The sequence below is a fragment of the Nelusetta ayraudi genome, unplaced genomic scaffold (genome assembly GCF_046127955.1).
Source record: "Nelusetta ayraudi isolate G7.1 ecotype Tasmania unplaced genomic scaffold, CSIRO-AGI_Nayr_v1 ptg000041l, whole genome shotgun sequence".
Lineage (NCBI taxonomy): Eukaryota > Metazoa > Chordata > Actinopteri > Tetraodontiformes > Monacanthidae > Nelusetta > Nelusetta ayraudi.
The window spans coordinates 1668353-1694381 of NW_027466091.1; the positions used below are offsets into that span (position 1 = coordinate 1668353).

At 45.4% G+C, this 26029-nt stretch overlaps 3 protein-coding genes across 4 annotated transcripts; all 3 read left to right on the plus strand.

The window, feature by feature from the left end:
• The first annotated feature begins 3 nt into the window (after positions 1–3).
• On the plus strand, positions 4–11334 carry tut7 (terminal uridylyl transferase 7). Of its 2 annotated transcripts, none has more exons than XM_076033366.1 (29): positions 4–130; positions 1250–1669; positions 2080–2228; positions 2323–2439; positions 2541–2718; positions 2894–2982; positions 3208–3259; positions 3398–3467; positions 3576–3702; positions 3789–3908; positions 4008–4142; positions 4458–4635; positions 5135–5814; positions 5898–6048; positions 6365–6451; positions 6621–6721; positions 6969–7026; positions 7232–7335; positions 7421–7510; positions 7627–7740; positions 8039–8116; positions 8460–8637; positions 8732–8779; positions 8870–8961; positions 9046–9161; positions 9262–9461; positions 9599–9672; positions 9764–9830; positions 10055–11334. In XM_076033366.1, exons 2-29 carry the CDS (start codon positions 1267–1269, stop codon positions 10111–10113), a joined length of 3915 nt encoding a protein of 1304 aa, XP_075889481.1. In that variant the 5' UTR covers positions 4–130; positions 1250–1266; the 3' UTR covers positions 10114–11334. The 2 variants fall into 2 exon arrangements, with proteins under 2 accessions (XP_075889481.1, XP_075889482.1); XM_076033367.1 differs by lacking the exon at positions 4–130 and adding an exon at positions 217–533.
• A 347-nt stretch (positions 11335–11681) lies between these two features.
• isca1 (iron-sulfur cluster assembly 1) lies at positions 11682–14831 on the plus strand. The gene is made up of 4 exons (XM_076033369.1): positions 11682–11833; positions 12964–13017; positions 13366–13471; positions 13600–14831. The coding sequence occupies exons 1-4, from the start codon at positions 11753–11755 to the stop codon at positions 13746–13748; spliced, it is 390 nt and encodes a 129-aa protein (XP_075889484.1). The 5' UTR covers positions 11682–11752; the 3' UTR covers positions 13749–14831.
• Positions 14832–15869: 1038 nt separating this feature from the next.
• On the plus strand, positions 15870–22287 carry psat1 (phosphoserine aminotransferase 1). The gene is made up of 9 exons (XM_076033370.1): positions 15870–16023; positions 17399–17459; positions 17867–17936; positions 18613–18818; positions 19527–19699; positions 20374–20543; positions 20622–20750; positions 21621–21758; positions 22177–22287. Exons 1-9 carry the CDS (start codon positions 15967–15969, stop codon positions 22277–22279), a joined length of 1107 nt encoding a protein of 368 aa, XP_075889485.1. The 5' UTR covers positions 15870–15966; the 3' UTR covers positions 22280–22287.
• Positions 22288–26029: the final 3742 nt, after the last annotated feature.

Consider the following 26029-nt stretch of genomic DNA (forward strand, 5'->3'; position numbering starts at 1 on the left):
GGAACTGGAGAAAAAAAACAAAAAAAACAGGCATGTACGTCACCTCTCAAACAACAGTGCAACACCGGCGATCGTGCCTAGTCAGAGCCCGCACGAGTCCTGAAGTATGTCCTCTGTCTGTGTTCTCAAGGTACGGTGTTCCTTAACACTTCTCTTTGCCTGGCTGTTTAACGTTCTCCCGTCTGACTAGCGAGTGCCGTGCCTCAGGGACTGACCGCTTTGACAAGAACGGCACACATAAACAGCGACGCTTAGCTGTCGTTAGCATTAGCCCCAGAGCTAATGCTAAGTAAGGCTGCAGCTGCTGCAAGTGAGCGCAGCAATGCGGGCTGTCTTGCAGCCGTGTACGTAACACTCAATGTAACGACCGAACCAACGTGTGAATAGCGCGTCGGCCAGCTTGCTCACTTGGAGGTTGTTCCCCCAGTAAAGTATTTTCAACTACGGGAGCTCGCAACCTGTTTTAAGCTAACGTCTGGCTAACGGGTAGGCTAAGCAAGTTAGCTCGAGCGGCTTTCTTCTCTGCTAAGCAGGTAACTTGAAAGTACAACCCGGCGATGAAACGAGTTACGGTTCTTAATTTGCTATGACCGAGAAACTGTGTCTAGCGTTTGGAAGTGAATGTGTTTGACGTCTTCAAAAAATATCACAACTCATGACCAATAAGAAAATGAAGACGAGTCATATTAGAAATGTTAAGTTTGAGAAGTCAGAAAACTGCCATATGAACAACTTCAACTTGACTTGGATATGGACTCTGCCATTGATTTAAGTTGGCCTTTGAATTGCAATGGTCCTAAACCAGGAGTCACCAACCTCTTTGGCACTGAGAACTACTTCATGGATCCTGAGTCATATGAAGGTCTACCAGTTTGCAACACTCTCCTAAGATAATAAACTCTCTGAGTTATATATTATTATTAAGGGTGCTCATCTATGTGAAGACACTTATCAAGTTAATGAGTTCTCAAAGATTATCAACAAGGACTGAACAGTGTTGTATAAAATGTAATTTTAGATGCAGCTCAACGAGTTGTGTGGTTTTTCCAACACGCCTTTGGGCTACTCATGTGGTCCTCGGAGGCTACCTGGTGCCTGCGGGCACCACGTCGGTGACCCCTGACCTAAACAAATTCTGATGGTACAGCTACACGAGATAGTGCTCTACACTTGAGCAGTTGTCACCAAAAGTGTTTCTGCACCAAGCGAATCGAGTTGGTGTCTAAAATGCTCTCATTTCATCCTGCAGTTTTACCCTGAGTAGTCATGGAGAACTCAGGCAGGCCTTACCGTTCAAGGCAAGGCAGCTGGGAGAGGGGAGCCGCAGCGGAAAACTGGAGGAGCCAGGATCAGGGTCGAGGAGGGCAGAACTTCAGGCTGGATAGAGACCAACCGGGCAGGAACCAGGGTGGACCTTACCGGGCCAGTCCCGGGAAGGGGCCGGGGCCGGGACCAGGACCTATGAGCTACTCACCTGGTAGATTCAGGGGGGGTCACAGCCCCTCACCAAGGGATGATCTCCGGTGGTTCCCAGGCCCTGAAAACACCGGTGACGACAGCTGGAGAGAAGGCCGTCAGCAGCAGCAACATTTCAGGAGGAATATACATTTCGATGCCCCAAAAGATGTGTGGGAGCAGGGGAGCCAAGAGGACAGTTTGAACAAATCAGGTGAGGGTTTGGACATCAAGGATTCAAAAGACATTTTGAAAAAAAAAAAAAATCATGCAGGCAATGTGTGCACGTTTTGAGTTGGCTTTCATTCAATCTCATGAATAATCAGCTACACAACCGTTCTTACACCCAAGTTCAACTGGTATGCCACATGTTTTCTCATCTGTGTGACATGTAACACTTAACATACAACACAAAGTGCAAGGTGTCGGCAATGTGGTCTCAAAGGACTTGGCATGTCAAGTTTAGGGAGGTGCCCTCTGTATTGTCACTGATACCTCCCTCCCTACCAGAACGGTACTAACTTCTAGGAAAATCTCCAACAGGACAGAAATGCAAATGTAAATGATTTTTTTTTTTAAATTTTATTTTAGTATTAAATATTGTTCTCCCCCCCGCCCCCTTAGGGAGAAAACGGAGAAATAGGAGCAAGAAGAATGCTTTTGCTGAAGAGAATCGGGCCTCTGAAGAGTCCATGCTCTCAGTATTAGACAGGCACAGCCTGCAACAGGCAGAGAGACGACTTAGCAAAGAAGGGATCCACTCTCTAAAAAAGGTACAGGCACTTCAATTGTTCAATCACTAAAAATCTCAGTGTCAATAAAGTCTTAAATTCTGAACTTTCCTTTCTTTTTTAAAACTTGCTGCAGAGATCACAAAGCAACCCTGCTGCTCTTTACACCTGTGCCCTCTGTGATGTTCTGCTGGAGTCCATCTCTCATGCCTACAGACACATCAGGGACAAACGGCACAGGAGGAGGGCCCGGGTGAGAAACTGCGGTTCGATCCCCATCGTTGCTTTAGTAAAAAGCACGCTCGAGTGCATGCAATTTTTTTTCTTTTTTTAATTCCCTCTGTTTGCCTGCAGGAAAGGCAAGAGCAGGCGATGCTGACTGAGATTCAACCTCCTCAAGCTGAGCAGATCAGTGCCGTGAGCGCCGCGCTGGAGGCCGTTGTGCGAGATCACGGCTTGACTGACGAAGACGTCGAGCGGAGGCAGGCTGTCGTCGCCATCATGCAAGACCTCCTCCTGTCCGTCCTGCCTGGTAAGCCAGTCATTTACCGCCTGTGACATTTCACCGGCGTTGTTGAATTTACTTGAAAAATAAGCTGCAGAATATCAAGTTCCTTTTCCTTGCATTAGATGTTTTGTAAAAAAAAAAAAAACTTGACTTACAAGTTTGTCCTTCACAATGATAAACTTCTTTTCTTCCCACCTAGAGATCAGACTCAGGCTTTATGGATCATCTTGCACCAAGTTTGGATTCAAGGACTCTGACGTCAACGTGGACATTCAGTACCCGCCTGACGTGAGTAGATCAGGGTGACTTGGACTGGCTGCGTTGTTTTTAACAGTTTTAATGTTTTCTTAGTGACTTAGCTGTCTGGCATTTAAGTCACAACATACTTTTTAAAAAAAGTTATATTACTTTATGTGTTGTTGTGTGGATGTTGTGCTTTGTGCCCATACCACATTCATACGTCCTTATCATATTTATGTTGTATGACGGCTTTGAAATGGAATGTATTCACAGATGCATCAGCCAGACATCTTGATGATGGTCAAGGAGTGCCTCTCTGTGAGCCGTGAGTCCTCCTTTATTGATTTAACTGTCATTTTCCTCTTAAGTTTCAACAAATTGTGTTACAATAGCGTCTGTTGTGACGACTGCGATCCAAATCTGAAGACCAATGTGTCTTTTTCCTCTTATCTTTTGTGCCAAGCTCTCTTTGTGGACCTGGAAGCTGATTTTCATGCCAGGGTGCCTGTGGTCATCTGTAAAGAGAAAAGCAGGTGTGTATTTCACCTTTTATTCAGCACTCGTTGCAAACACCAGGCACATGCACGATGTCGGACAGCAGACGTGAGAAAAACACCTGAGAAATGGAAATGTCTCCGCAGTGGCCTCGTCTGCAAAGTCAGTGCAGGAAATGAAATGGCGTTCCAGACCACGTCCTTCATCTGTGCTCTGTCCAGTCGGGAACGGCTCCTCCTCCCGCTGGTTTTGGGCCTGAGGCGCTGGGCCAGGGTAGGTTTTCCTCAGCGACTCGGCTGTGTTGGTTTCCCCCAGTGGTATAAGTTAGTCTGACGTCTCGCACGTTGCCGCTGCTTCAGATCTGTGACATTGATTGCGCGGAGGAAGGTGGACTGCCACCGCACGTCTTCGCCCTCATGGTCATCTTCTTCCTGCAACAGCGCAGGGAAGCCCTCCTTCCCACTTACCTGAAACAAGAAGTGAGCTCCTTTTTTTTTTTTTTTTTTTATGTATTTAGAACGTTATATACCTGAGTGTTGTTTTCAGTGAAATGATTCCAATGCTCTGATTGTCTCCAGATCAAGGTTTTTTCGCTCAGCAGGCTGTCTGAGTTTAGACTCACTCATGTGGAGGACGGATACCTGCACTGGGTTTACACGCCTTCCCCCAAAGAATCATCACAGCCAGCAGAAAACCCCTGCGTCACGGGAAAGGTGATCAGTCCGGCTCTAATTATGATTCTAGAGCTTTTATAATTCAAACACTATGTACTTGGGATATGTACCTGGAAAAACTACCTCTGTGTACACCAAAGAATGCATGAAATGTTCATAATTGTTGATTTTTAAATTTATTTTTTTAAGTTTAACGTTAATTTACCAAGGCAAGCAATTAAGAACAGATTCTGATTTACAAATGCAGCCTGAACAAAGAGCAAAGCCTCTGTGAGGTGCGGAGGGGAGTCAGCATAAATCCCCCTCACTAGTTGCTCCTGTGTTAAACTTTCCTTCCCGCATCCTGTCTTTCAGGTGTCATTGGTGCTCCAGACTCCTCACCCGCCAGTGGAAGTCGGTCTCCTCTGGGTGGAAATGCTTCGCTTTTACTCGCTGGAGTTCAACATGGCCGACAACGTGATTGGCGTGCGGACCAACGCCGTCCTGTCCCGCGAGATAAAAGACTGGCCAAAGAAACGCATCGCCGTGGAGGGTCAGAGGCTTTTTTATCACCTGCCAGTCTTCAAGTTGATCTGTTGATATTGAGTTCTTTCCTGTTTTGTTCTGTTACAAGTCAGTTGATGGTACACATGATGCAGTTTCCCGCCTAAATCCATTGGACATCATGTTCACTTCCAATGGAAGGCTGCTCCTGTGGGATTCCTGCACACTCACTGCACAACAATGAGTTCAGGATGGGTAGTCATGGAAATTGGATGCATGAACTGAAAGCTGTGCAGCTTGAGCTCAAGGCTCGAGTGAGCATTGATAATTAACAGTACATTGGCTGCAAATTGGTTCTAGAAGCCATAAAAGAATTACAACAGATTGAAGAAAGGCTTCTTTTGCAAGATGATGGATGAGCAGTTGAAATCCGAGCACCCCACCTGCTGTGTTGTTCTATTTCGTTATTGCTTTTGAAATATTTGACCCAGCGATTCTCATTTGTTATTTCATCAGTATTACTCAACTGTATCCGTTTCTCTGTCCAGATCCGTTCGCTGTGAAGAGGAACGTGGCTCGCTCCGTGAGCAGCCAGCAAATGTACGAGTACATCGTCCACTGCCTGAAAACGACGTACAAGTACTTTGCGCTGCCGCCCAACGCTGCAGCTGCGGCCCTCAAGAAAGAGCGAAAGGGTGCAAAGGCCGCGGCTGAAGAGCCTCTGCCAGACCTGCGCCTGCTCGGCATCCAGCAGCAAGCCGAGGAAAACGGCCCCGACGACGTCGACTGCATCATCGAGGAGGAGGAGGAGGAAGAGGAGGAAGCGGAGGAGTACAGCGACTCGGACGAGGAGAGGGAGCACGAAAAAGTGGACGTGGGCAAGAGCAGCGTCTCTGAAGACGAGGAGGACGAGGACGCCAGCACGCTCAGCAGGCAGCACCTGGACAGCTTCACCACTGAGGAGGAGATCTTCCCAGTCGATGAGATCTCGGGGGAGGACCTCCTCTCTGACGAGGAGGGTCCAGATGTCGACACATCTGGCTCAGCGGACGAGGACGAAGAGGAGGAGGTAGAGGACGTGGAGGACGTGGAGTTGGCGCCTGTCAATTCTTTGCCTGCACCTTCAGAGGACTCGACCAAAGGTGGGAGTCAGGAAGACGCAGCAGTCCCTCCGAAACAGAAGAAACTGCCCTACGCATTCACCAAGCAGGCTTTCACCAGAGGAAAGGTGGGTTCTGTTTCCGCTCGTGTTGGTTTCCGCTTGATCAAACCGTGCAAATGAACTGAAAGGTGCATTTCGCTCCCTGTCAGTCACACATGGTGGTGTGCAGCTTGTGCAAGCGTGACGGACACCTGAAGAAAGACTGCCCGGAAGATTTCAAGAAGGTGAAGTTGGACCCTCTGCCGCCGGCCACGCCCGAGTTCCTCGACGTCCTCGGCCAAGTCTGCGAGCAGTGCTACAGTGAGTGTGACAGGTGTTTGGTCATCAGTGCGTCAGTGTGCTTTCTATCAGCGACAGCCAAGGTCTTCAAATTAAATTCAGATGTTCTGCAGCAACAAGTGAAATAATCTTCTTTGTGCCTGTTGTTGCTATAACCTTCAGTCAGCTTTACTGTTATTATTACCAAGGATAAGCAGATGGTAAGGAATAGAAGAAGTGTCGGCTCTTGTATGTCAGTGTCTGCGTTGTATTCATGTTGCCTGATGTATCCCTGATTTCCACCTGGGCTTATATAGTCAACTGAATGCTGATTTTTTTTCTAAATGTTTTTTTAAAGCTGATTTTGCCCCGGATGAGCTGGAAGTGGGCGTAAGAGAGCACATCCTTCTGGACCTGGAGGCCTTCGTCAGGAGACAGTTTGCCGGTGAGCTGGAAGCCTTTTGCGTTTGGCACCATCGTGTTTTTTCCAGGTGCAATGCCACCAAAAAGAATCCGCGACTTCCGATACGTGTCACCTGGAAATCACGACCGTAATGTCAGAGCAGAGTTCATGTTAACGGTGTTGCTGACCCCTTGTGTCTTTGGATGAACAGGAGCTCGGCTGCAGCTGTTTGGATCCTCCAAAAACGGCTTTGGCTTCAGGCAGAGTGACCTGGATATCTGCATGGTGCTGGAGGGGAAAGACTCCATCAATGTTAGTTTGAGGATCTTTTTGTGACCTTCAGTTTTATGTCGATATAAAAGCCAGGCAGTTATTTCACTCACAAAGCACACTGCTTATTGACTTTCTTAATCACTGTTTGCTTTTTGTTAGCCCATTTCAAGAGGAACAGAAATGTTATTTTGCGACTGATAGTAATGGGTATGACACTGAGGAATTGTTTATTATGATCCTTCATTAAAAAAAAAAAAAAAAATCTGTTTAACACTGTGTTCTACAGGATGTTGATTGCATCACTATAATTGAAAGTCTGGCCCGACTTCTGAAGAAACACCCAGGTAAGCACTAAAATGTGTCTGGTGCAATTTTATTTTTAGTCCTGTCGCTGCTACATGTTGTAATCACCTTGAGGATGTCCTTGGTTGTTTAAAGCTTCCTGTGTGATCTGATGACTTTAAAAACACACATGTAGATTAACGCTATTATAACCTGGACCAAACCAAACAAAAAAAACATGCCTTGATGCGTGCCCTGTGCCACCAGGTGTGAAGAATATTCTGCCCATCACCACGGCAAAAGTTCCAATTGTGAAGTTTTACCACGTCCGCACGGGCCTTGAAGGAGACATCAGCCTCTACAACACACTGGTAGGGGCTCCTTCTGCTTCTGCCTCATAAGTCCTGTTCAGTCAACGCTGTCTTGGTTAAACACCCTCCCCCACCTCCTCTTCAGGCTCTGCACAACACACACCTCTTGGCTTCCTATGCAGCCATCGACAGGAGAGTGAAGGTCCTCTGTTACGTCATGAAGGTTTTTGCCAAAGTGAGCGTCGCTTCCTCTCCGACTCGCAGCTCCGCCGCCATGTTTTCTCCGCCTCTGACGGACTCTTTCCATCCATTCCCATCGTGTTCTTTTCTTGTCTCTTCTCCCTCCGCCAGATGTGCGACATCGGCGACGCTTCCCGCGGCAGCCTGTCGTCGTACGCTTACACGCTCATGGTGCTCTTCTTCCTGCAGCAGAGGAACCCTCCTGTTATCCCGGTGCTCCAAGAGGTACAAATGAACAAGCGTTGCCCTCGGAAGTAAACGTGACGCACGGGCTCGTTTTGTTGTGAATGTTGCTTTTAGCCAAAAGACACAGTTGTAGTGAGTCAAGCAGGAAAGTCATTCATCTGGATGTCATTTAATGGATGCTGAAGTCGAGGTGAGACCAGAAGACCTAAAATATTTAACAATATGAAGTTAAACCAGATGTGATTAAGGTGTAAAAAAAAGTTGGCGAAAGAGTATCTGGACAAAGCAGAATGTTGATACAGTCATGTGACTTATTTTCCTCATTTGTTTGTTGCAGATTTACGATGACAAGAAGAAACCAGAGGTGCTGGTCGATGGCTGGAATGTGTACTTCTTTCATGATCTCAAAACACTGGTGAGACTATCACAGTCTGTCATTATTGTTCGGGACCAAGGAGTGAGCACAGTTAGTTAAAGACCATCAGCAGCGACTGAAATCTAACACAATGTTGCCCATTAAATAATAACTACAACAACATAGTGAAGTTGGTGAGCATGAAAGAAAGCTCTGGCTTTTTGTTTTCTATCCATGATCTTTAATGATGAGTATTGGGGGCCTGCAGCAGTGACTCACTTAGAGCTGTTTAGCCAAACTGAATATGATTGACCTTAAATAAAAGAAACATAGAACTAATCGAGGAAGCAGAAACTCCTCAGATTTGAGTTAAATGCGTCACATTGACACTCCCTCTGTGCAGCCCAGCCGGTGGCCACATTACGGGAAGAACACGGAGACGGTCGGGGAGCTGTGGCTCGGCCTGCTGCGCTTTTACACCGAGGACTTTGACTTCAGGGAGCACGTCGTGTGCATCCGTCAGCACGGCCGCCTCACCACCTTTAACAAGCAGTGGACCTCCAAATACATCGTCATCGAAGGCAAGCTGTACCACAGACACTACCGCGGTCCGTCTCTAACATTAAACAAAGCATTGCTTGCTTCATTGTGCTGTGTTCTGCTGTTTGATCACAGATCCCTTTGACCTGAACCACAACCTTGGCGCTGGTCTCTCCAGGAAAAGTAGGATTGCATTTTTTTTTTTACATTTGTATTTCTTCGCTTATCTTCCAATTGTTTTCTAATGCCCAACGTCATTTCTCACCATGACAGTGACCAACTTTATCATGAAGGCCTTCATCAACGGCAGAACGGTGTTTGGCACTGCGGTGGCGGCCTTTCCTCCCGAGTACCCGAGCCAGATGGTCGGTGATCTCGAGCCTGCGTCGGCATTATGGCAGTGAATATGGATTTGTTTTGAACCTGACCTGACCCTCCGTGTATCACAGGAGTATTTCTTCGATCCTGAAGTCCTCACGGAGGGAGAAGTGGCTCCTAATGACCGCTGCTGCCGCATCTGTGGCAAGATCGGACACTTCATGAAGGACTGTCCCTTGCGGAAAAGGTGGGTAAAAATAAAGCAGTGTGAACTATTACTCCATATTTTTGGAATTGCAAGCTAATTACCTTTTTTGTTTCTGTTTTCTTTGTCGGCCTCGGCCCAGATCAAAACATAGAAAGGACTCAGAGAGACGAACAGAACACCTGCGGGACAAAATGGACCCAGGGGAGGATCCCAGGGACCCGGGCAGACACAGGGGTGATCACTGGAGGAAGAGAGATACACTGGAGACGCGCTGCTGCTACCTGTGTGGGTCGAGCACCCACATCAAGAAGGACTGCCAGCTGTACAGAAGCCCTGCAGGTGCAGTGTTTCCCATCAAGTCACTTCATCTACTCAAAGTGAAATTATAGCCACGGTGACACTATGTGTTGTTAGTATTTTGAAAATGGAAAGAGATCAGAAGGACCTCTCTTCATAAACTGAATTGTCTTCGACAGGTAATGTGAAAGTGGAAAACTATTCTTCCCCCTCCTCTGTCCACATGAGGAATCTAAGAGAGAAGGAGAGACAGGTATGACATTGCTTTTGCCACTTGGAGGGAAATATGTGTTGAAATGTTTGTTGCTGATGCAGTCTTGTTATTTTGTCTTCTTTGCTTTCAGGGATTAACTTTACAAGACGAGAATAAGAAAAGGAAGCAACAAAATGTGGTGTTAGGCCCACAAACAGGTACATGCATTGATTTTTCCTGGTATGCTTTTAAAATGAGAATAAATCAGAATAAGCAATGCAAAGTAAAAGGGCTCCCCTGGTGGTGGGGTGCAGTACAGGTGAGGAATTCCTCCTCCTCGCCAAAATGTATTTGTATTTACTAGTGAAGAAAGAGCTTGAAGTTGTAATTTAGGCTTGCATGGTTTTTGAAAGACTGACAGTTTTGTTCGTGTCCTCTGCAGGTAGTCTGGCTCATCGAAACTCAGGCCGTCTGGGTCACAGACGAAGCCCTGTGGAATAAGCGACACGTTTGCTTGACTGAGCCCAAAGCTCTACTTCTGTCCAGGCAGACGACAACATGACGTCCAAGCTTTTTAAAGCTTTTATTTTAAAAAAGAAAGAAAGGACAAGCTACTGCAAATGCACCTCATGTCTGTGTTTACCTACACTGCCAGTCAAGTATTTTTTTTTTCTCTTTTTTTTTTTCTTTTTTAAAAAAAATTCTGTCTTAAATCAAAGAAATTTGGAAGTTATTAAGAAATGGATCTTCAATGAGAAGAGATAATAACATTTACCGTTGCCGTAACAGATTTTATTTTCAGATTGCATGATTTAAGGTCAGCTAAAGCTTGGTGGTCTTTAACATTACCAGATCTTTTAAAAACAAATTGAGCTGGTGATTGAGGCGTTGTCTATTATGCCATTTAATAAGTTGTTTTTTTCTTTTTCAAAATTGTGAGGTTTTAAAATTGCTCCAAATTCAATTCATATTCCTTGAGATTTTATGCCCCAAAACACACATGGCAGTGTTGTTTTTCTTTTGTTTTTTCTTTTTTCTTTAAAAAAAAAAAAAAAAAAAAAAAATCCTGTGTAAATGCAGCTTTACCGAAGTTTTTTTTTTAATTTTAATTTTTTTTTATGAAATGGCCCTGTAAAGATTTTATGCAGGATCACTGTTATACTTTTAACACTGTCAGTCCTCTTCTTTATTAATAGTCACTCCTTCCCACAAATGCCTTTAACAGTACAAAAGTAAAGCTAAAGGTCCCTATCCTCCACACATGAAAGAAAATAGTCAGAGCTGACGTAAACTACATGTTTCCAAAACACAATCAGTGGACTCAATGCAACTGCATGCAGTGTCCAAAACCCCTTTCACCTCTGCTACAGCAAACTTTATTTATAATGCCACAAAGGCTTTTTTTTGTTGTTGCAAATGTGCCACCGACAGGTAGCTGCACTGTGAGGGTCTACGCCCGTTTATTATACCGCTGCTCCTTTAACTTCTAATGTGGCTTCAGCGTTGCCCTATGACGGCTGAGTTTTATTTAAAAACAAAACAAAACGTGTATAGTTGATGTTATCGGAATCAACTTCCTAATTTTAAAAGGAGCTTTATTTTATTGTTGGCCTTAATGTATTTCAATTTATTTGGATGCAAATGTTGAGTTTGTTGTAATGGAGCCCCTCGTCCTGCCAGCAAATGTTTGCTTGCAATCTTAAGAATTAAACAGAAACCAAATCCTCGTGTATGATTCTCTTCATTGACAAATGTTCACGTCACCGACTTGCAGATGAAAAAGCATGTTTTTAAAAAGAAAAATCAGTGGCTTTACACACTTTAATCAGACCTTTGATAACGTAGAGAACGAATTATGTAATTGTATATAAAAGCCTAAAAAACAAATATTTAACTACTTGGGTAAAAACACAAAGCAATCTAGGATCTCCACTTAAATTTTAGACTCAACCAATCTTCACAAAATTTGAGTTTCCGCTACGCATTTTCTTATCGGTTTTGGCTGCATCAACGTGATTAGTCATCCCGCTTGTCTGTCATCGGCAGGGCCAATGATTAAACGACATTCTTTAAAAGGAGGCGGACACCTTCCTACATTAAGCGCATGCGCAGTCCAATGTTGTGATTTTAACCAACAAACATGTCTGCGTCCATGGTGCGGGCGACCGTTCGAGCGGTCAGCAAGCGGAAAATACTGCCTGCCAGAGCCGCACTGACACTCGTAAGTTTTCGAGCCACCAATTTTTTAGCGGACGTTGGTCTGTTTCAAACGATTTCTGCTCATTTAAAACGAGTGGCGGTCATGCCACGGCCCACGATCTATAGCGCAACTCGCTGTTACGTGAACCAAAGTTAGCTAAGCCAAATGTTAGCTAACCATTTGTGACGTAAACGGAATATGCCGTTACTCGGGATAAGGCTTATCGTGATTAAGTAGCCGACTTTTTTTTAATTATTAATTTCTGTTCACTATTGAGCATACAGTGCACCCAGCCAGCCGATGGCCTGCTTTGAACCATCGACTTTACAACTGATATCCGTTACGTTGAAGACCGACACATGCTTCAATTTGCTTTCCTCATGACTCAGATATTTCTTGTAGCTAGTCCAGTATTCAAAATAAAACGAATTATTCACGGCATTTAGTAAAGAAAAAAAAAAGTTTACGTTTTATATTTTGGGTTACAAATGTAAAATTAACATTTAATGGGCATTCCAACTTTAAACTGCTGTCAGATAACGTGTCACATGCTGCGAGCTGATAAGAGAAGGAACTGCACAGAAACAGTTTTGAGTTCCTCGCATATCACAAGCAGCTATTTAGGACAGCGGTCCTTGAAGTCATGATGAACATCCTGTGTCGTCAGTTGATGGTCACTCAGGTCCGTCTTTATTTAGGTTTTAGGCAGCAACACGTGAACCTCCCGCATTGCTCAGAGATTGTTGTCGCTCAGGCGTGAGCAAGCTAAGGTCCGGTGGCCATTTGCGGCCCGTTAAGTTCTTTAAAACCGGCTGGCCGAACTTGAAGAAATTATTTTAATTGTAAGTACATCATAAAATGGATGTATTTTATTAATTTTTCTCTCTCGGTGTTTAAGAGTGATTTTCATTAAACGCTAAATGTCGTGGCATTTTAAAGACACTGTTTTGTTGTTATTTTGCTTTTGTTTATTTTCAATAGACATTAAAGCTATGTGTTAACAACTTACTGGTAGGGTGCTGCAATGAAACCCCTTTCAACGAGGCCATAGCATGACGTAGCATTGCAGCCACATTGGCTTAAAGTGGCTGCTTTTGTGCAAAATAGTAGGTTTTGCGTGAAACCTTTTTTCCTTTGTCTGTTTCTACCAGACTCCCGCAGCTGTGAACAAGCTTCGGGGATTGCTGCAGGAGAAGCCGGAATATGTGAGTCACTTTCTTTAACAAAAGACATTCCAGAATCCAGTTGACACTGCTGGCTTCTGTTGTCATTTTTTTTTTTTTTTTAAATGTCACGACATTTGTACGTCTGTATTGTCACCAGATACAGTTTTCTTTCTTCCACGTGTTGTTTAAAAATGACCATATCAACACAAAGACATGTAATTGTTGGTTCAAGGCAGCAACCCCCCTTTTGCATTTTGTGTTGATTGGGGGGAGAAAAAAAGAGATCTGTCATCCTCAACACAAGTCTACAGCAAACTTTGGTTCAGCTGTCCTGTTTCCATTGGATGAAGATCGGCTGAAATGTTTGTCCTTTTTGCCTCCTTCAAGATTGGTTTAAAGGTCGGGGTGAGGACGCGCGGCTGTAACGGGCTGACTTACACACTGGATTACACCAAAGAAAGAGACAAAGCTGACGAGGAAGTGGTGCAAGACGGTAAGTGGCGGAGATTAGATTACAAACCCTTTGACCGATTTGCGGCCTGATTACTCCCTCCGAATCTCGGTTTTCGAGTTTTCAATAAACGCAGGCTTGTGACGGCTGTTCCCTGCACTGTCTCGCAGGCGTGAGGGTGTTTATAGAGAAGAAGGCTCAGCTGACCCTCCTGGGAACCGAGATGGACTTTGTGGAGTCGAAGCTCTCCAACGAGTTTGTCTTCAACAATCCCAACATCAAGGGAACGTGTGGCTGCGGAGAAAGCTTCAACATGTGAGTGTGGAGGAGCCTCCTTCCCCACGCCAGCACCGCTGAGAACCCCCTGTCCCGTCTGCGCGCACAAAGACTGAAAGCCTCAATGTTGTCGAAGTTGGCTCGGGCGGAGGAGGTCAGAGGCGTGGACCTCCTCGCGCTCCCGTCGCTCTTCTCCCTACTGACCACTTGCATACGTACGTTTTGCGAAGCCTCGCTATAACCTCCGATATGATGAAGGCTTTATTTAATACGCTCAGTGTAGTCAGAAACTGCTGATTTTAAGGTTCAAATACAAATGCACAACGGCTGCTTATTTTAATTGTTGGCTCATGTGTGAAAATGACCTGCGAAGGACCTCCGGAATCACAAGTGTTTTTCTCTCACTTGACTTTATCACAGAAACGCACAATAAGTTATAAGTTTGTCCAATTTCACAGCGTCTCGTCCAAAGGAGAGAATTTATCCTGACCAACAACACGCCTGCTGAATCTCAGATTCAAGTTTTTAAATCTGACACTGACCCAGAATCCATGTGGGGAGATTTGAATCTGTACGCAAAAAAATCAATTGGCGTCCACGTCGCACTCCACGAGACGGCTCGAGTCAACCTGCGTTGCCAAGGAATGCAAATGTGGCTGTGGCTTTGTGAGTTTGTACCTGTATAAATCTATGTATCTTAGTTTGTGTGAATGTACAGAATGTAAATCTTTGGACCGTCTAAGCGCACAAAAACCAACAATGTACTCAACACATTTGGCACTTCACATCACGGGGTGGGCTTGTCACTGATGTGCCGAACGAAACCTTGTATTCTTATTTTTACCTTTTGCTATTGGCAGCGTATGCATTTAAAAGTCCTCTCTGATGTACATTTCTTTGCCAAGGTCATTTTTAATTTGTCCATTGCTTTCCAAAAGAATAAAGGCATTTTTAGAAGGAAAAAAAAGAAAGAAACTAAGTTGGAAACCTGGTTTCCACCCAGCAGCACTGATGGGAGGATTGTGTGTGCTTATTTTTTGCAAGTGTAGATGGTGTGCATTTTAAAGATTTGTACCCCGTGCAATATATCTGTACATAAGAGATAATAAATGCAGTAAAGCAAAAATGTCCCGTTGTGATGTATCCTTAAAAAAAAAAAGTGTCCGTCAGCCCAGCGCGAGGAATGGAACAGGATTCCTCACGAGGATTTGAGGTTCAACTGCTATCAGTTATCAAACTCTGAGCTGCCTCTGTGAAGCGGATGCGGTGGTTTTTAACGCAGTCTAATGACTTCCACGTGCCAACCCAGCGATGAGCCAACTCTTTGACTGGTGGGCCTGGAACGGGTTCTAAAATTTGCCGGATTAAAAACGGGCCGCACATGGCCCCCGGGCCGTAGTTTGGGTGCTAAACCCCCCGAAACCTCGAGATCCAGGTCGCGTGCGTCTCTCGTGCACGTTCCCGGGCTACCCGACGTGACCGTTCCTGAGCCAGCCAATCTGCTCGGTCGTTGCAGAGATTGACGCGCTTCTGCTTGTCACGCTCACCAATGACATCAGTCTCCTTAATTGACGCGTGATGACGACCAATCAGATAACTTCCAGGGAATCACGGTTCCTTATGCTACGTTTACGGGATGCAGGGATGACGTTTGGTCTGCGTTATATATCACTTAAATGACATGGAAATCCTCCCCCAAAACACACCCTTCACTTCTTTTTGTCACTAAGACTAAAGTCAAAAGTTTGGACACACCCTATCAATTAATGTATTTTATTTCACTCTCGAGGCAACTACGTATGTACACACATGGAATTATGTAGGAAACGGTAGAAGTGTAAAATAACTCAACACGTTTTATATTTAAATTCTACAAAAACAACCACCTTTCATTAAAGCATGTTAAGAGTTATTTAACGTGTTTTTCTATATATGCAAAAAAAGTACCTAATATACTTCGTTACTTTATCTACCATACTTTACTATCAAACAACCAAAATATAAAATACGTTTACTCAATCGGTTGGTTTTATATGCGCAACGATAAATCATTCGATCGCGATCGCTCGGTGCTGCCGTTTACGCGAGTCACGGGAACGCAGCACGCCGCAGTTAGATAAGTAGCATCGGCGGCTAGCGTCGCCGCTGGCAGGAGGAGAGGAGCGCTGCACTCGGACCGAGGCTGGCAGCGAGAAACACTCATCGCCTCTACACCAAAAACTCACTGCAGCCGAACACGGAAACCAAAAAAACCGAGCGACATGGAGGAGAAAAAAACCATCAACTTTGGCGCAGGACCTGCAAAACTCCCGCGAGCCGTAAGTGTTTGGCGTTTATTGCCTTTTTTTTTTTTTTTTTTTTTTTTGCGTGAAGTGTCGTAACAAGCTGCGATGAAACTACCGGCGGAAGAAAGCAATGTCACGGTAAATCAGTCTTTCACGTCGTTCCAAGAAAACTTTGCATGCTTCATTTTTTTTTTTTTTTTGCAGGAGGCAGCGCGAGCGAGCAGGTCACATGGCAGCTTTTGTGTGCTGTGCTGTGCTGTGCAGTGCAGTGCAGTGGAGTGGAAGAGCTGCTCTCTGAAAACACGGGGATGAGTTGCATCAGCTTTCATTCATTCGTGAGCCAGAGCTGCTCTTCTGCTCCTCAGCCCGCGTGGAAGGGAGGAAGGAAGGGAAGGAAGGATAATAAATACCTATTTGTTCACGCCCCCTAAATTGTAGTTGTGACTCGCTGAGCTCGGGGGGAAAATAACAAACAGACAAACAAAAGCGCCCCCCCCCCTCCTCCTGTGTCTGGTACAACTTGTACCTGTTTTGCTCCTCGCTCTATATGTCTCTGCACCGAGATTAGTCGGAAAACTTCACCTAATGGTCTGGTTACCGACGTGATGTGCAGTCACGCGATTTGAACGCCACGCGGCAATGCAAAGTGAAACGTTCAAATTGGAATCGGAATTAAATTGTTTCGTCGTGTGACATGAATTGCAGAATGTCACGAGAAATAACCTCCAAGCAAGGTTTTACATGTGGATTCTATGCCTTTTCCCTCGGAACCCGCCGTGCATGAAAAAATAAAATAAAAATAAAAATCGAAACTTTATTTTGAAAAAAAAAAAAACCTTCTACAGAAAAGCTGGATTTTACCTTCCAGTTGAAAGGGTTTCTTCTTTGAACATCCCACACGCTAAAAGTTGTCTCGAGGAGTCTCTCACGTGACTCGTGATCGGTGACCTGCTGTCACTAACCAGCGAGTGGGTTGCCATCAGTGCCCTTTATGACATCACAAAGTGTCGCGTTCAAGCACTGTGTGTTTTCCCTTGCACGCTTTATTGAAAGAAGAACTAGACTGACCTTTCCCGAGTCAGTTCCTTGACAGACGAGAGACTCTGAGAAAACTTTTTCTTGTTGGAAATTGTTTAGACAAGTTCTGACAAGTGACTCTGACTCTGTTTTTTTTTTTTTTTAATTTTTTTAACTTGAAGCCATGGTGGTTGTGACTGCAGTGAATCTAAGTTGCCATTTGCGAACACTGTCGAGTGAGGTCTCGTCAGTCACACTCGTCGGGGCCTCAGAGGGAGAGGAAGTGTTTCTTCTGGAAGGAGTCTGAGACTCTAAAGACCAGCCGAATGGGGCAGATGTCCGATCGTGACCTCCGTCACTGACACCACTCTGCCTTGTTTGTGTGTTCCAGGTGCTGCTCCAAGCGCAGCGGGAGCTCCTCATGTACAATGACACCGGCATCAGTGTTCTGGGTGAGTAGAAGCCCTGCTGGGTCGCACTTGGTGAGACACTGAGCGGATGCTTTTTGTGACTCGCTATGTGTCAATTCAATCTTTACGTGTATGCGTCTTCCCTTTTTAAAAAGCAAATGAAACTTCAGTTTAAAGGGGCAGTTTTGCCCCTTTAAACTGAAATTTCCCCCAATTTCTTTTTTACACTCACCACTATACTTCATCCAAGTAACCACTCTGTAGTTTCACAGAGGAAAATAATTCAGCCCAATGTGATTGTGTCTACTGGTGACAGTGCATTTGGCTAAAATAACAAAACAAATATTAAACGGGGTCACCTGTCTTCAGTCGTGTTGGTGTCAGTGGCATCGGCAACAGCGCGATGACGGTGAAAGTTGCATCAACACATTTTGTTCTGATCCAACCAGAGATGAGCCACCGGTCATCAGACTTCAGCAAGATCCTGAGCAAGACCAAGAATCTCCTTGTCGAGCTGCTGTAAGTGCTGCTGTGCCGTCTTGGACCATTACACCCCCCACAACCCCCCCCCCTTTTTTTTAAACCCTTTATTTATTTATTTATTTATTTATTTATTTATTTCCCTCTTTCAAACTCAACACAAAGCTGTAGCAAAGCAAAGCTGCCTCATCGCAAACCTGCAGAAGTGGATAAAATGGCTGGCTAGCAAGCCACAGTGTGGCTGCCTTAGTGCCCGTGTGCCGAGATCACAGGTGCCTGCCTGCGGTGTCGGGTCCTGTTGTCTAAAGGTGGCGACGCTTGCCTGGGTGTGCTCCGCTAACCGCTGTTAGCCGCTGCTAATCCGGGAGCAGCCGTCGGGGCAAACTGCAGCTCGTTAAGTAGCTGAGTAAAGAAGCTGTTGTGTTGGCTACTGTTGTCACTGTGGCTGCAGGACCTCAGTCGCTTTGATGTCGCGCAATATTGCCGTCGTTTACAAAATACAAACACAAAAGGGACCTCAACATTTCTTTTTTTTTTTTTTTTTCGTACAAAAACTGATCAAAAACTCACAAGGTTATAGATAATAATCATACATTTTATTTGTACAGCGCTTGCTTTTCACAAAACAAAGACACTTTTACACGTGTGTGCCGATTAATTATAGAGCGAGATGCCGCTCGTGTCAACACAATCTTTGTTTTGTTTCTCTCTGCAGAAAAATCCCAGACAACTACAAGGTGATGTTCCTGCAGGGTGGCGGCTCGGGGCAGTTCAGCGCCGTCCCTCTCAACCTGATTGGGCTGAAAGAGGCCAAGTGCGCCGACTACGTGGTCACCGGCACGTGGTCGGAGAAGGCGGCCAAAGAAGCGGAGAAATACGGCAAAGTCAACATCGTTCATCCCAAGCTGGACCGTTACACCAGTGAGTCGGGGGGGGGGGGCCTTTGATAGAAAACATGATTTCTTTTTCTATTTAATTTTTTTTTAAAGCCACAAGTGTCCTGATAGGCTGTGTGAAACTGGAGACAAAGCAGCCTCCTGCTTTTCCTTCATTACTCGCGCTGGCTGAGTGTCCAGGCTGTTGCGTAATAAACAAAAGCCTGCAGCGGCGGTGAGAGACTCTGGTATGTGAGCAGCCTTTTCATCGTGGCCGTGCAGCAGACTCTGACCCGAGTGAGCCTGACCGGCCTGGACTGGGGGTTCTCTTTCCCCAAAATAGTCTATTGGTATTCAGACAAAAAAAAAAAAAAAGAGAGTCCAGAGTGCTCAGAAGGTTCAGAACATGTGATGAAGGGAACACGAAGACCTCAAACAAAGGGAAATCCAAGACGCTCTTCTTTAAGTATAAAAAGCCTTTATTTCAAATGGCCATCTCTTCTATTCTCCTTAAATAGGAAGATTGTTGGTGTGGCCAGGCAGAATATTTCTCATTTGATTTGACTTTTTCAAGTTGATTTGTTGGAGTCAGAACTCGCTGCTAAGTGCTGCTGCTGCTGCTGCTGCGCACCTTGTGTTTGATCCACGTCAGCAGAGAGATGTCACTCTTCAGACGCTTCGGTCTCGTAAACCACAACCGCCTGCCTGCCTGCCTGCCTGCAGACATTCTACTTAGTTTTTACGTTTTTCGCAGAAATCCCAGAGCCCAGCAGCTGGACTCTAAACCCCGCAGCCTCCTATGTTTACTACTGCTGCAACGAGACGGTCCACGGCGTGGAGTACAACTTCATACCTGAAACCAACGGCGTGGTCCTCGTCTGCGACATGTCCTCCAACTTCCTGTCCCGGCCTGTGGACGTGTCCAAGGTGAATTTTTTTTTAATTTTTAATGTCGACCTCCAGTGGAGGAGCTAACAAACGTTCCTTCTTCTTACTCCTTTTATTATTTTGCTTCCGAATTTTATTTCTATATTCCATGTGAAGGAATAGCAGTTGTTAAGCATTATTAATTTGCATATTCAAAATAAATACAAAAAAAAGTAGCAGTGCATAATTGATCATCTTAGAGAAAATCTACATGTCTCCAGAAAGCAGCATATTTAGCTCTGTGTTTACAACTCGCTGCAAAAAAATTTCATTTTTTTTTTTCTGCGAAAATTGATGTTTTCATATATTTTAGGAGGTTTGCTTTAAGCGCTTTTAGATGGTGGAGCAAATACCGGCGCTAAAGGTCGCAAACAGGGGAGACCCTTGTTTGGCCCTTTGTGACATCATCTTTTTAGGCCACAGTTTCTGAAAAGTTACAGCTGTAAATTATTCGCACTGTGTGCAAAGGCCACTAAACGACAAGTCCTGTAGATTTATAATATAGATTCCTCTAAGCTGAACTTTACAAAGGAGGTTGGAAAACTGAAGTCGTAGCTTGTGTAACAAAGTGGAGCTTCGCTTTGCAGACGGTTTCTGGGCCGGATTTATTTTTTCAAGTTTTCCGAACCCCAGTAATCTGTACGCTAACCGCTTGAACGCATCGCCTCTCGCAGTTTGGGCTGATTTACGCCGGCGCTCAGAAGAACGTGGGCTGCGCCGGGGTGACGGCCGTCATCGTGCGCGAGGACTTGCTGGGCCACGCCCTCAAGGAGTGTCCCGTCGTCCTGGACTACGGCGTCCAGGCCAAAATGGACTCCCTCTACAACACGCCGCCGTGCTACAGGTACACATTAACCCGCCGCCGGCTCCCATTACGCTGTTGACTCAGTGAGCCCGCTGACTGTGCGTGTTACCGCTGCAGTATCTACATCATGGGCCTGGTGCTGGAGTGGATCAAGAACAACGGCGGCAGCCAAGAAATGGAGGCGCTCAACCATAAGAAGTCGACGCTGATTTACGACCTCATCAACGCCTCCGATGGCTTTTATGCGTGAGTGTCGCGACACCGCCGCGGCAGATCGCAACCTGGAAGAAAACTTTGATCTGTGGGAAAAGTAAAGCGGAGAAAAAAAAGCAATTTATTTTGGTTGCTTTTTTTACCAATGGATTTATCTTTTGCGTCAAATTATTATTTGATGTTCTTTGAAAATACCCAAACTACGCAATTTTTTTTTTTTAGCTGACAGCATCCTAAAAAATGTTAATATTTAATATTAATGCAAGAAGTCCAGAGTTCCATCTTTAACTTCCATCAACGTATGGATGTTGAGCTGACAGTTGACAAACGAGAGCAATTAAAAAACAGGTGGCGCAGTGGTGAGCGCTGCCGCCTCACAGCAAGAAGGATTGTGGGTTCGATTCCGGGCCTGGGACCTTTCTGTGTGGAGTTTGCATGCTCTCCCTGTGTCTGCGTGGGTTCTCTCCGGGTTCTCCCTGTGTCTGCTGGGTTCTCTCCGGGTTCTCCGGCTTCCTCCCACACTCCAAAAACATGCATGTGAGGTCAATTGAAGACTCTAAATTGTCCACAGGTGTGCATGTGAGTGTGAATGGTTGTGTGTGTCTCTATGTGGCCCTGCGATGAAGTGGCCACTGGTCCAGGGTGTCACCCTGCCTTCACCCTGAGACACCTGGGAGAGGCTCCAGCAGAACCCCGTGACCCTGAGCTCGGGACTAAGCGGGTATGGAAGATGAATGAATGAATGAACCTGCAAGATGTTTAAAAGAATTGTTGCAGAACTCCAAGACACAGCTGTAGTTCCCTAAACGAGAACCATTTACCCTCCCTGGAAACAAGAGACACAGATGTGAGAAAACGTTGCGATCAGGCGTGTGCTGTGCTGTGCTGTGTGCACCTGTGAAGGTGTCCGGTGGACGAGGCGTGCCGGAGCCGCATGAACGTGCCGTTCCGTGTGGGGAAGGCCGACGGAGACGAAGCCCTGGAGAAGAAGTTTCTGGATGGCGCCGCCCAGCGTGGGATGATCTCGCTGAAAGGACACAGGTCAGAGACTCTGGGGCTGCTTTGTTTTTTGTTTTTTTTACCATTTACATCAGGCGTGGGCAAACTACAACCCCGGGGTCCGCATGCGGCCCGTTGAGATTTTTGAATCCGGCCCGCTGAACTCAAAGAAATTATTTTGATTGTCGGCTGTATTTCATCCGTTCTTTCAGTGTTTAAGAGTCGTTTCAATAAAGAGCTGAGTGCCGTGGGGTTTGCCGTCAGGCTTTTGTTCGCTTTCAATAGAAATTAAAGCACGTTTTCTACATAGCTCATGGTATATTCTTTTCTCCCACGAGACGGGCCACCAAAACACTCCATCCATCTGCTCCTGCTCCGGGCCCTCTGTCACATTTCAGAACCAAAAGTTTGCCCATCCCTGGTTTAGTCGGCCTGTCTAAGGGTTTGTCTCCCCCTGCAGGTCGGTGGGGGGAATTCGCGCCTCTCTGTACAACGCTGTGACGGTGGAGGACGCTCAAGGGCTGGCAGCCTACATGAGGGAGTTCCAGCAGGAGCACCAGTAGAACGCAGCGCCCCCTGGGCTGGAAGTCACGACGTGGCCTTTGACCACTGTAGTTTACTGGCGGGAGGAGAGGAGGAGAGGTCCGTGTGGGATCTGCAGGGTGCACCTTAGACACAAACAACCTTTTCATAGTTCTTTCTAACCTTTGATAACTAACGGTCGCTGTCTGAAGACACCAGTGTGAGTGTGTATGAGTTTCTACGTTACTAATGACGGTGACTAAAAATGCTGTGGTTTTTTGCCTATACCTGCTACTACCCCCCCCCCCACCTTGTTCCCCCCCCAGTGTTTCAGATGACGGCTTTCAACTTTTGCAGTCTTTTTACAAGCACATTCCAGTAAAACTTAACTTGATGGCAATTGGAGTGTAACTGTATGTTATTTATTTTTTGCTTTACATGGGACACGCACACGCACACACACGCACACACACACAGATGGTTGAAACAACAAAAAACAAAACAATAATGACGAATAAAAAAACCCCACTAGAGTCGAGCTTATCCAGGCATCGTGAGACAATCTTATCACAGAGCTCATTGAGAAGACTGCTGCTGTGGAGATATTAAAACCATTTCATTACACGCCATGAATTCATTACAGGAATTGTGCAGCTGCAGTTGATTACAGTACAGAGTTACCAAAACCAAAACATGCAGCGTCACCACTGCGTTGTCCCTCTGGCCTCTAATGTCGTTGTGAAAGACACGTCCACAGATGATACAACATAAAAAAAAAAATTAGAGATAGACGTTGCGCTCCACGGGTGGCGTTCACGTATATGACCACTAGGTGGAGTTCACGTATATGACCACTAGGTGGAGGTGTTTATCAAGGTGTGTGTGTGTGTGTGTGTGTGTGTGTGTGTGTGTGTGTGTGTGTGTGTGTGTGTGTGTGTGTGTGTGTGTGTGTGTGTGTGTGTGTGTGTGTGCACTTGCGCATTTCCCTGGATTCCATCCACCAGCACAGGATTGTACGCTAAACTCGACTAAAGAACAAATCAGATCCCTGCTGTCACAAGAAAAAAAAAACGTCCTTATCGTCCGCGACTAGCTGCGCTTGATTTTCTATCATGCATTTATTCCTTTGAGGTCAAAGGTCAAAGGCGTATGCTTTGCATTCATATGCTGACTAGATGCGGACTAATTCTAAGGACTGGACGTCATGTGACTGACAGGAATATCTCCTCTGCTGACGGAAGGGCCTGTAGGCGTGAAGCGATGTTCTTAATGGACCTCCGCTGCCATTATCTCACGCTCAGAGGTGGAACGAGGTGGAAACGGAGCTTTTAACCTGGAAACCCTTGACGCTTTTAAGGCGTCTTCCGTTTTTTTTGTGGCAGAAAACTTCTTTTGTCTCACGGCAGCTCGTTAAAGCGACGCTTCTCGTTAAAAAAGTGCACCTCGAAGCCACCTGCGCTGAAAAAGCTGTGCAGATTCTCAGTCAACGGGCTCTTCTCCAGTCAGGCGACGAGCTATTTCTCTTACTTTCATTTTGAAATATAATGAAACACGAGGTAAAGTTGATCCGGGAGTTATTATTTTATATAACGTCCCGGATGATTCCCACCCAAAAAGTAATTTTGGCTGTTAGCAAATATCAATACCAAGAGCAGGGGACGGAGTCTGAATGCGGTTGTTGACCGAGGGGTCCTCGGGGCCGCAGATGTTGGACCTGCTGCCAGGGCTTGTGTGCTTTGTGTGGTAAAAATGTTGTGCGGGAGTCGGCTATTGCTTCAGGCCAGACGGCTCCTGTGTCTGTGCAATAAAACGCAGCCGCATCCTCTTTACATTGACACGTATATCTTAAATATTTGCATCCGACTCCTCGTCAGTTTCACCGGTGGCCTTGGAAGTCCTCTCACAGAAAATATACTGCAGGAGCGATTGTGTCTCGCTTGTCGAGAGGTAATAAAACTGCACATTGCCGCCTTCTCGGCGCCGCCGGCACCAATTGCAAAAAATTATTTTCATTAGCCCTATTTGTTATAAAAATGTATACTATGTAATCTTGGTAGTGTAACAAAAGAAAACAAGAATAATTGAATGAATTGTTTTAGTGTAACTGTTAAGACCAGATGAGATCATTTGATCCAGAAAGTGTCAGGAACAACAACGTTGCAAGTGAAATATGAAGTGACATGCACAAATATTGTACGCATCATGGATGAATGCAAACATTACAGGCTCCTTCGAGTACGTCACACAAAAAAAATATGCCGTCACGTTGCTTAAGCCGTAAACAGACCCCATAGACTTGCATGGCATTATGGTTAGCGATAAGGCTGGAATTAGGGTTAGGGTTACTGCTGGAATTAGGGTTAGGGTTTCGGGGTTCCTCATGGGCCAGAAGCCCCAAATTTGACGTGGCTGTGTCTTGAAGGAATCCGATGAACCTGCAAGTGGTCCCATGTCTCTAGGACAAAGTTGACTTTTGACCCCATAGACTTGCACGGCATAATTTAACTAATCAATGGTGCCGCCTCGGCAGCGAGTGGGGGGTGGAACCACTTTACGGCAGCGTCACACGTTTATTTACAGGCAGTCTTACATACTACTATTACAAACCCAATAATTAACCTCGATGAAAGACGAAGTAATAAAAGTGTTGAACGTTTTGCTAACCACGTTATTTATTGTTGTGGCAAACTCGTTACCTAGAGCTGCTTTAAGACTGACTGGGCAAAGCCGTTATCAATTGACATTCCATCCAATTCAACAAACAACAAAGAGGAGGAAAAGAAGTTTGTACCGCTCACTTTACTTCAAGTAAGTTATCATTTACAAGCTTTTCCGTTAGATTACGCTGAAAACCACGGGATGCGTTTGAACGATATGAAACCTTTGCTGTCTAAAGTTATTTTGTCATGGAAATAGGTAGCTAGCTGACAATTAGCCTGTCGGCTAGCGCTCTTGTTCACAACGAGTTGGGTCAGGCAGACGTTCGCCAACGGCCAATGCTCATCCCCCCCCCATCGCGATTCGTAATGGACAACGAAAACGCATATTTGACGATGTACGGCGAAGGACCGTTGACATCCACGATCAACGAGTTTCTGAGCCCGTTCTAGCTCGGCTCGGAATGGATTTTTGTCCCGAATAAACCGCAAATTTCTCCGCTGAGGGACACACGCGCTCGTTTTTATCTCATCTACTCTTGTCTTGTGTTCAAACAAGATGAAGAACCAACGATCGGGCAAACAATCAAACACGTTAATGATAAAAGCTGCCGTGTCAGTGTGCAAACAGGGCAAGTTATCTTATTAAAAGTGGGACAATCGAGTTACGAAGTCGGGGGGGGAGGGGGGGAATCAGCGAAGCTACTTTATTGGGCTGCAGTGTGATTTACCCACATTCCACTCCAGGATGTTGTTGCGCAGGGATTCCAGCAGAGGGGATGCGAGTCGGCGAGTTTCTCATGTAATTTGTTGTCGTCAATTTCTGAAATTGTAAAAAAAAAAAAAAAAAAAAAAAAAGGGACCAAAACTCCAACCGAAGCAAACTCATCATCTCTACCCTGGTTCATTAGTTTTAATCTCATATATTAAAAAAAATAAATAAAAAAATATCTATATCTATATATCTATCTATATCTATCTATATCTATATCTATCTCTCTCTCTCTCTCTCTATATATATATATATATATATATATATAAAATAAAAATAGTAAAAGGGAAGGGGTGGTGGTGGTGGTGGTGGGGGGGGGGGGGGGGTGAAGTCGTTAAAAAGCAAAACACTGATGCAACACA

Bases quoted from the DNA above. Each gene is read 5' to 3' on its own strand.
- psat1 (XM_076033370.1), top strand. From the start codon at position 15,967: ATGGAGGAGAAAAAAACCATCAACTTTGGCGCAGGACCTGCAAAACTC. The intron at 16,024-17,398 runs GTAAGTGTTTGG...TGTGTGTTCCAG, and splicing joins CTGCAAAACTCCCGCGAGCC to GTGCTGCTCCAAGCGCAGCG. The intron at 21,759-22,176 runs GTCAGAGACTCT...CTCCCCCTGCAG, and splicing joins ATCTCGCTGAAAGGACACAG to GTCGGTGGGGGGAATTCGCG.
- tut7 (XM_076033366.1), top strand. From the start codon at position 1,267: ATGGAGAACTCAGGCAGGCCTTACCGTTCAAGGCAAGGCAGCTGGGAG. The intron at 3,909-4,007 runs GTGAGCTCCTTT...GATTGTCTCCAG, and splicing joins CCACTTACCTGAAACAAGAA to ATCAAGGTTTTTTCGCTCAG. The intron at 9,162-9,261 runs GTGGGTAAAAAT...GCCTCGGCCCAG, and splicing joins GACTGTCCCTTGCGGAAAAG to ATCAAAACATAGAAAGGACT.
- isca1 (XM_076033369.1), top strand. From the start codon at position 11,753: ATGTCTGCGTCCATGGTGCGGGCGACCGTTCGAGCGGTCAGCAAGCGG. The intron at 13,018-13,365 runs GTGAGTCACTTT...GCCTCCTTCAAG, and splicing joins TGCAGGAGAAGCCGGAATAT to ATTGGTTTAAAGGTCGGGGT. The intron at 13,472-13,599 runs GTAAGTGGCGGA...ACTGTCTCGCAG, and splicing joins CGAGGAAGTGGTGCAAGACG to GCGTGAGGGTGTTTATAGAG.